This window comes from Rhineura floridana, chromosome 12 (genome assembly GCF_030035675.1).
Source record: "Rhineura floridana isolate rRhiFlo1 chromosome 12, rRhiFlo1.hap2, whole genome shotgun sequence".
Classification (NCBI taxonomy): domain Eukaryota; kingdom Metazoa; phylum Chordata; class Lepidosauria; order Squamata; family Rhineuridae; genus Rhineura; species Rhineura floridana.
The window spans coordinates 10,295,525-10,305,720 of NC_084491.1; the positions used below are offsets into that span (position 1 = coordinate 10,295,525).

The 10,196-nt window shown below is 44.2% G+C and overlaps 1 protein-coding gene across 2 annotated transcripts in view; it reads right to left on the reverse strand.

The window, feature by feature from the left end:
* Positions 1-2,102: 2,102 nt before the first annotated feature.
* IDO2 (indoleamine 2,3-dioxygenase 2) overlaps positions 2,103-10,196 on the reverse strand; it is a 57,537-nt gene continuing 49,443 nt past the window's right edge. For both annotated transcript variants that reach the window (XM_061592412.1, XM_061592413.1), the window contains one exon: positions 2,103-4,386. Coding sequence is in view for 1 of the 2 variants with exons in the window: in XM_061592413.1 (XP_061448397.1) it covers positions 4,371-4,386 (16 nt within the window). In the remaining variant the exon portion in view is untranslated. The remainder of the gene's footprint in view (positions 4,387-10,196) is intronic.

The following is a 10,196-nucleotide window of genomic DNA, read 5'->3' on the forward strand; positions in this document are numbered from 1 at the left end:
AGAGCTATTCACAGCTCCACCGTCCTCAACATGGCTCTGATCCAGGGGGGAGGAGATTGAGCCGACTCACCCTAGGTTGACCTGAGGACCACCATCCTCTCCTGGATACAGTCCCAAATAAGTTTGAGGGCGGGGCTAATGTTTAATTAGGGTTTTAAAACCCTAATTAAACATATGGCCAGGAGAAGGGCAGGATGAATACCTTAATGCAGGTATTGATCGGGAGGGGGGGACCCATCACAACACCCTGCAGAATTGATCCCTCTGCTGAACAGCTGTTGTGGAGGGGTCAATCCTGTGTGGGTGATGCTCCACGAATGGCTTTCCTAAAGATGTTTCTTTAATGGCTTTTTAATGGCTCTTTAATGGCCTTTGATGGCTGATGGCAACTAGCTACTGAACACACATGCTCAGGTAGAGTTTGGGCTCCAAGGCAATTTTTAAGTAATAGTTGTGTATCAAAATGGACATCCAGTCCTAGCTTTTGGACACCCAGTAGACACAAATGGACACCTTACATTTAATCAGCGAACCAAGAACACCAAATCAGATTGGTAGCCACTGAAACACTGACTAGAGGACGAGGTATGAGATTTTAGCAAAATTGAACAGAAACAGTAGGGCATAGTGGCACATGACACAATAATTCTTAGGATTCTTACAAACCACCAATCTTTCTGAAAAACAAACCTCTTAACAAAATCTCTCTCCCGGTACACTGCGATGATGGTTCCCTGCACCTTCATTTCTTTTCTTCTTTCGTAAGAATTCTGCTATAGCAGGTCATGGATCATAAGCAGCAGTTTTTAATTTTTAATTTGCTTTTTAATTTGTGCATTTACTGGTAGGTGGGCAGGCCAGCAAGAATTGTGCTCGGCTAGTAACTTGTGTAAATGCAAGGCTGTATTCACTCCCTGTTTGTCGGTCAGTTGGTCTAGCTTGAACCACTCTTGCCTCAGTCAGGGCTTGTACATGGAAGTAAGGCTTCCACAGGCAAGCCATTGGAATTTTTAAAAAGGGGACACCCAGTAACAATTCCTTAAAATATGCCCTGCTGGATTCTGGAGACAAAAGATTTGGCAGCTGAAATGTTTCCAGCAAATGAGGTAGCAGCCTGTGTCTTTGCAACTGACTGGCAAACCAGGAGTGGGGGACTCTAAGAACGTACCGTTTGCTGGGGACGCGGGTATCTGATTCTATTTTGTTGACAAAGCATTCTGTTGTGGCACTCATAGGAACCGAGTCACATCGCTGGCCCACCTAACTTAGTATTGTCTAAGCTCTCCAGGGTTTCACACAGTGGATATTCCTGGCCCTACCTGGAGATGCTGGGGCTTGAACTTGGGGCCTTCTGCATGCAAAGCAGATGCTCTGCCACTGGGCTAGGGCTCATCTGCTTCCTTTTTCTATACATCTGTCAATAAACAGATGCCGGGAGAAAAAATCCCATGTCTCCAGCACTCTCTCCTCACAAGGGAACTGGCCCTGTAAAACCTCCATGGCTGGGGGGGAAATGGAGGTATGAAACATTATTGTTTTCATTTGCCCAGAGTTTTGTTTTGTTTTTGTTTTGGACTGTTATTTCCTGCTGGTGTTTTGCCACTTAATATCAGATCAGATCCTGGGCCAAGGGATCAGAAATCTTCATTTCTGATATGGGTTGACCTGCACTCTCTCTCTCTCTCTCTCTCTCTCTCTCTGTGTGTGTGTGTGTGTGTGTGTGTGTTGTGTGCATTTTCAATTGCTGCTTTCTCAAACAGGCTGCCATTTAACAGACCCCAACAATCCACTCAGCAGAAACACTTCCTGCATTAAATATGTAGCAGTTATTTGGAGAGAGAAATCTGAGAAAATGAAAGGTGACTGGCACATGGGAACTGAAAGTCGCTGGGAATAACAGCAACAACAATGCACCAAAAACCACTTACCAAGGTATCTTATGTAAGGCTGCCATTTTAAGGCCTATCACAGCCTTCCCCAACCTGGTGCTCTCTAGATATTTGGCTCCCCTCAACCTTAGCCAGCACAGCCAACAGGGATGATGGGAGGGGTCATCCATGCAAAGCTCATGTAAGCATCAGGCGGTTTGCAAACATCATGGGTTGTATGCAGTGTAGCACTATTATTTATTTATTATTTATTTATTGCACTTTTAGACCGCCCTATAGCAACAGGCTCTCAGGGCGGTGTACAACAGAATAAAAACACATTTAAAACCAGCGAATGTGAATACAACATATAAGTATAAAACACATTAAAAACAGATTAAGACAGAATTAATAAAAATTACAATTAATTAACTATAACATTAAAATTAAAAACTAAGTTAAAGCCACTTAGCAGTATCCTTGTTCCGCTGGCTAAATGTTTTGTGGTAGCTGAACGTTGCTGTGCAAGAGAATGTGTAACCAGGTTGATGGTCACTTTGTTACACTATAGATATGCAACAAGTTTCCACTAGCGCAACTGTTGCTTTGGATCCCTCTGTTGTGAAACATTAAAACTCAACCAACCGCTAATACACAAGCCCTTACACTAGTGGACAGAGAACACTGTATACATCCCAATGTATTAACCTTCCACAACCTGGTGCCCTCCAGATATTTTGGTCCCCTGATAGGATGGAACCAACAAAGAGTCTGGGGCCTTCCTTGGCAGCAGTGGGCTGCGCTGCATCCAAGCAAGAATCTGAGCAGAATGCAGTGGCTGGGTCTGACCACCACTTACATTCAGTAGCAGTAGCAAATTCAGAAGTGCAGGGTTCCTTCTAGATAGTCATAGCCACACATCCCCTTTTTTGAGGCTGGGCTGAAAATGATATCCTTGTTCATGCCTTCTCTCCAGCAACAGACATCCCTAAGAGCCATTCAGCATGAAAGGGGAGAGTGATAGCCACTGAAGAGAGCGTTTCTTATTTTATTTATTTATTTATTTAATATCCCACCTTTCCTCCCAGAAGGAGCCCAGGACAGCACTGAGAGCCTTCTCTGTGGCTGACTCACCTTTCACTCTGTTTGGCTCCAATTAGCAGAAAGGACAAGGAGGCATGTTAGAAGACTCTTCTCAGTGGCTAACACACTCCCCTTTCATGCTGATTGGCTTGTAGGATGCTGGAGACACAGGGACTCTGCTCCCAAAAACATAAAAGGTCTAAGACTCCCTGAGACCCCAGATGACAACACCCCACATCCATTTCCCATTTAGATTTTTTTTAATTCAGAATTTCTCAGAGTGATGAGAGTCCTTGAAACACATCAAGCTCAATAAACAACCCATTACCAGTATCATGTCTCCTTTTTGTTTCCTGATCTGGTGCTTTCCCCCCTTCCCCCCCCTTTCTGGTTCAGTTGTGCCGACCAGACCAGTAAAACACTGGCTGATTGGTGACCCAAGTTTGTTAGAGCTGTGCAAGAGTGGCAACATACATCGCTTGGCAGAGGAAGGAAGTTGGAACCAGCACACATTTGGCATGAATAAAATGCTCTCTAATTCAAACTTTTGTCTCCCGGATCCACCTGAAAATGTTTGTGCAATGGCAGAGCACATTCAGGGATAACGCTGGGCTGCTAACATTTCCAGAGTTAAATGTACCTTGTGTAAGCACTGTAATACCTGGTTCTCTACCAGATCATGGATTACTCAGGCATCTTTCTCCTGCCACCTCACCATCAACCTTTCCTCTCCCCTGAATTAGATAAACTCTGCTCTGGTGATGGGATAATTCTAGCCTTTGCCAGCAAGAGTGGGTTGCAGGAAATTACAGCCCACTCACAGAGGCACAACCTATTTTAGAGGCAAGCCCTTACCACAGACTGATAGTAGGGAACTCAGGAGATAAACACAGATTCAGCATCTGCTATGATTTGGGAGCACCAGTAAAGATGGCAGACAGAGAGATCTGACCCATTGGCTCCTCTCTGCTAGAACATTCTTCCATACCAAGTAAGGATGGGTTGTTGTTATATGCCTTCAAGTTGATTTTGACTTATGTCAACCATACGAATCAGCAACCTCCAACAGCATCTGTCATGAACCACCCTGTTCAGATCTTGTAAGTTCAGGTCTGTGGCTTCCTTTATGGAATCAGTCCATCTCTTGTTTGGCCTTCCTCTTTTTCTACTTCCTTCTGTTTTTCCCAGCACTATTCTTTTTTCTAGTGACTCATGTCTTCTCATTATGTGTCCAAAGTATGATAGCCTCAGTTTCATCATTTTAGGTTTAGGGATACTTCTGGTTTAATTTGTTCTAACAGCCAATTATTTGTCTTTTTCACAGTCCATGGTATGTGCAAAGCTCTCCTCCAACACCACATTTCAAATGAGTTGAGGTTTCTCTTAGCTGCTTTTTTCACTGTCCAACTTTCACATCCATCAGAAATAGCATGGTCTGTATGAGTAAGAATGGGAGACACATTCAGTTCAGTTTGCATTGAAAGACAAGCTTACCTAAGTCAAACTTTCCGAGCTGAATTGAAACTCAGCAATCTTGCAAAATTCACACTTCTCCAAATTTTGCTGTGCAGTCCTACAGCCAAAAACTGTGTACAAAAATGCATATGCTAGGGCAAAATGTGCATTAAAATGTATTCTATTAGGAGGAGATTGCTTTGCAAAAAAAATGTGTCTGTTAAGAGAAATTTGCAGTAAGATGCTGATGAATTCCTGAGGGCTTAAAAATAAAATCACAAACTGACGTGGAAATGTGAACGCGAGATTGGAAAAATGAGAAACTGCCTGAGACTAAAGTTGACTGATTTGCTCATCCCTAATTGCTAAGGAGTTATGTAATGCTAGCACTGGATTCAGCCCCTCTGTGGGAAATGGGGCTTTCTCAGATTTTCCAGCTCAGGAACAAACACGTCTCAGGCAAACCCTAACTAAACATAGAGTTGACATATTCTGGTGGTGGAATGGAGTGGCCACTTATGTATCGCAAAAAAAAAAAAAAAAGAATGCAAAATGCAAAAAAGAGAGGTAAAAGGGAGGCACCGATTTGCATAGAATTTGCATGTGCTGATTTATATCGATCAATGCAGATCTTGATTATTTAAAATATTTCTAAACAGCACTCTAATAGAAAACCACAAGGTAGTGTACAGAGTAAAAACACAGTATCATAATGTTAAAAAATTGATCGCATCAATATGAGCTGGTTGGCAAAGTGAAAGTCTTGAAAGGCCTGGAAGTGTTTAGAAGACACCTAAAAACAAATGGGGTTGGCTTCTGTCAAACTTCTGTTGGCAAGGAGTTCCACAGGGCAGCACCAATGTATAATAATCATTTCACTCAAAATATATGGCCCCAAAGCAAGGGAAGCTGTGTGTGCCTGTTCAGTTGTGCTGTCCAGATGCTCACTGTTGATGGGCAACTCCAAGGCCTCTCATGGGCTCCCATCTTAGGGTTCTCTTTTATCTTTAAACTGGGCAGCCTTTCACACAGAGGACACCTTCCAATAGAGGACTGTGACAGCCCTTCAAATAAAGGACTATCCTCTGTAACGTAGGGCACATGGCTACTCTGGGATGTTAAGGAAACTGAGGCCCCATCTGCACTATGCATTTAGAGTACCATCATAATAGTCATGACTTACCCCACAAAATCCTGGGAACTATAGTTTGTTCACAGTGCTGAGAGTTGTTAGGAAACTCCTATGCCCTACACAGAGCTACAATTCTCAGTTCCCTAGGAAGAGGGATTCATTGTTAAGCCACTCTGGGAATTGTAGCTCTCTGAGGGGAAGAGGAGTCTCCTAACAATTCTCAGCACCCTTAAACAAACTGCAGCTCCCAGGATTCTCTGAGGGGAAGCAAAGTGGTATAATACTGCTTTAAGTGTATAGTGCAGATGGGGTCTGTTTTTCAATCCTGAGCTTCCTACTTTAAGGGCTGGTAAGCCATACTACCCGATCTCGTCTGATCTCAGAAGCTAAGCAGGATCAGGCCTGGTTAGTACTTGAATGGGAGACAGCCTGAGAATACCAGGTGCTGTAGGCTTAGAGGAAGACAATGGTAAACCACCTCTGAATACAGTAGGGCCCTGCTTTGCAGCTGCCCTCTTTTAGTCATTCCACTAATACGGCGGCTTTCAATTAGAGGAAGGCCTCACTCATATGGTGCTTGTTCTGCTTTTACAGTGTTTTTCTTGCGTCAGGCACCATTCTATTGATGGAGTTCTGCTTTTTGGTGGGATTCACTTTTAGGTGGGGGTCTGGAACATAACCTGCCATATGAGTGGGGCCCTACTGTACCTCTTACCATTAAAACATCAATAAAAATATCCAAAAAAGATTCATAGGGTCGCCATAAGTCGTAATCAACTTGAAGGCATAGGAAAAAAAGCAAAGTTATGATTCGGAGAGATTAGCAGGGAGCTCTGTGGTCTTCCTTAGGATAGTCGCTTTATGGTGTGTTACACAAATGTGTCTGATATTTTTATCATTACTCTAAGGAGGTCATCGCTGGCTTTATTGCATTTTATTTAAAATGGAAGTGTGTGTGTGTGTGTGAAGCTACTGTTACTTGTTAAAAGAAATGTAGGAGAAGGGTATGTACTCTGAAACAACTCAATAACCAAGCTTAGATCCCAATGGGAGCAACTGCTATACCAACAGGTGCTTACCCCCCCCCCCAAAAAAATCTACTTGCCATATAGGGGGGCATTTGGGGTGGGATCCCGGTGAGGGAGGAGAAGAAACCATAGATTTCAGCACGTTGGGAAGCTCATGGAAAAACCCAGAGGGGATCCCACTGTTCCTGTCTCCAGGAGCGTAGCAGAAAAAGCTCTTTCCCATCTCCGGCTTCATGAGATGCTTCTAACTGAAGAGACCAGGGACTGAACCTGGGACCTCCTACATGCAAAGCATGTGTTTTCCCCCTGAGCTATGGTCACTCAGCGCTGCTTCTCATGACTGAAGGCTCTTCACTGCCTACTTGCATGGCATATCGGTTTACTCTGTGAGAGCCCCGTCCTCCATTGCTGCAAGTGCCAAGAGCAGTTTAGTGTGTTTGGCTGTGTAAAGGATAAACCCAAACAACTTAATGGTTTCTGCAATGTATTTCCAGCCATTCAAAATATAAACAGAGCGGCTGCAGCATGTTTAGCCTGGAGAAGAAGTTAAGGGCAGAGATGGTTGCTGTCTTCAAAACATCTGAAAGGCTGTTGTGCACCCAGGAGATGAAGCAGACTCTTCCCTGTTGCTGCAGAGGGCTGGATGAGAAGCAACGGGTGGGAATTGCAGGGAAGAGGCAGATTTTGGCTCAGGAGAAACCTCTTAGCTCAATCAGAGCAGTTTGACAATGGAGGAGATTGCCTCAGGAGGGCATGGCCTCTCTGCTGGAGCTATAAACCTAGGGCTGGGTGGCCATCTGTTAGGGATGCTGTAGCTGAAAGGAGCATGCAGTTAGGTAATTGTAGATTCTGAATTTAGAATGGTCTTACTTGGAGTGGGGAAAGGCTCTTTAGAGGGTAATGTGTGTTGCTTCACTTAGGCCTCATCTGCATTATATATTTAAAGCAGTTTCATACAGATTTTCATGTCAATTGCCGCCCTGGGATCCTACTGGGAGGAATGGTGGGATATTATTATTATTTTATTTAAGCGTAATGGTCTTGTGAAATGTAGTTTGTGATGGGTGCTGAGGGTTGTTAGGAGATCCTCTGTTCCCTACACAGAGCTACAATTCCCACAATTCTCTGGGAAGAGGGGTTGATTCTTAAGCCACTCTAAGAACTGTAGCTCTGTGAGGGGGAAACGTGTCTCCTAACATCTCTCAGCACCCTTGATAACTTACAGTTCCCAGGATTCTTTGGGAGACACCATGACCATTTAAAGTAGAATAAAACTGTTTTAAATGTATAGTGCAGATAGGGCCTCACTTCAAAATTTTGTTTGGAGAGGGGGAACTCCTTGGAATGGACAGGCCCATTAAAATAGGAGTGACAGACCAGATTTGGCCAGTGGGACAGATCCTTATCTCTCCTACTCCCCTGCAGGTTAAAATTTGACAGGTTGGTGGGGCTGCCTACCTGTCAATCACCTGACATCACAATGACATCAGGTGGCATGGCACTTTGAAACCCTGACAATCTGCTGATCAGAAGCCCCTCTTGGCCCAGCCATCTTTTTGTCTGCCCACACCTGACATCATATATGACATCAGGCAATTGGCAGGTACACTTGAAAAACCCATGCTAAGAAAAATTGAACAAGACATTGCCAACAGGCAAATGTCAGGACCTTGTAGTGGTGCTGCCACTTGGGGCAGAGTTCCAGGCCCTACACAGCAGAATGAACAGGAGGATCCCAGAAGCAACAGGGGCATCTAGAGATGGCCCTCCTCCCAGTCATTCCTCTTGCTGAAATTTAGAGAATGGCAACAAGAGGAAAGTGTCTTTTTCAGTGGTGACCCCAATGTGATGCCCCTGTAATTTGATAACTGTAAATATGGTAAGTGCAGGTTTATTAAAGTATACATGGTAAGTGGATTGAGTGAGAGGAGGGAGTACATGGGCTAGAATGCTGGAGAATGCTGTATGATTATTGGCTGAGCATTTGAGTGGCTGAAGTTATACATGGGAGGATGACAGTTGGTTGGTGATCGGTTGGTTGTGGGTTGGAGTTGGTTGTGGGTTGGATTATATTTGGCTGGTATTGAGGCAGATTATATATGACTGGAAACATAAAGAGTGACACTATATGAAACCATATGCTTGTTAAATATACCTTAAGTAATCTTGTTATTTCCTGGTGTTTATAAATAAATATTTTCTTGGTATACCAAAAGCCTGATCCTTGGCTGGGATTTACACAGACCAGAAAGGAGGGCAGGGTAGTTACCAAGGTGGAAAAACAGTATCAAATAAATGGTGGCAGCGGTGAAGAGATAGTGTATCATCAAGTATCCAGGGCAACCCAGGGCTGTATGCTTTATAGGCATAAAGATACAGGGGGTGTGTGGCCTGCAAGTGCACCCAGACACAAAGTAACAATATGCCAGAAGGGGACTAAGACAAAGTCCTAAGGCAATATTGTGAAACAGGGAGTGGCTGGTGGTGCTGCCTAGCAGTGGGATCTTGTGAGATCTGTGCTAGAGCCGGTGAGAGAACAAATAAAAACCTGGATCCTGACTGGTGGGACCTAACAGGTGGTGGTCTGAGGTGGGATCCTCACAGCCCCCTGCTTGTGGAATGCTCTCCCTAAAGAGGCTTGCCTGGCACCAACTCTACAATCGATTTGGTGCCAAACAAAGGCTTCTCCCCACTCCCAACCCAAGGCTTCTTAGCTTTTGGCAGTTTTAGCCATGTTAAGTTTTAACAACTATGCAACTATACCCTTTTAAAAAAATATATCACCCAGTGTGTTTGATATTATTTGTTGAGGTTCATAACTCGTGATGGGGAGTTGTGTTTGCATCTGTCCTTGAGGAGGAGATTCAGTTGCCAGTTGCAGACTTTCAAGACTTGATAGTATGCATTTATGTTGTGTTTAAATATTTTACTGTAAGTTACCTAGAACAGAAGTTGCCAGCCTTTGGGGCACATAAGGCACATTTGCAAACCAGAGAAACTGCCATGAACAACCTACACATGCTGCAGCTTTCAGCCCACCGGGAATCATTCCTGTGTTGCGATTAGGCTTTGGGGGGGTGGAAGCTTTCTATTGGCTAAAGCCTAATTAAGGAGGGAGGGGGACTCTGTGGGTATTACTCTGCAAGAACGTGGGTGTCCATGGGTGCCAGATTGGCAACCCATGGCCTAGAGCCTTTGCATAGCTGACAACAACAATAACAACAACAATAATAGAAGGAAGAAGAGCAAAAGACTATTAAGTCCAGAGTCCAAAATTCTCTAACTTGACTGATTGGGATCATGATCTGTACAGGGACAGCAAACAAACAAACAAATAGGGACTGTCTCTTTGTTTTGGAGCAGTCCCACACACCACCAGCTCCAGCTCTCCGCCCCCCACATTCCAAGCCAAGCTCTCCAACCATCAGACTGCAGCAGCATCCCTCATTTTGAGATGCCTACTCGACCTTGGCTTATCGGAAAGAACACTGGTCTAACATTCTATCTCTTCTTCTTGATTATTCCAGGAACACTCCATGGGGCTCACAACAGTTCACATGAAAGAGTGTACACTTGCTGGTTTGTATAGGCCACACACCTTCAACAGATGAGTCAGAAACGGGATCCACT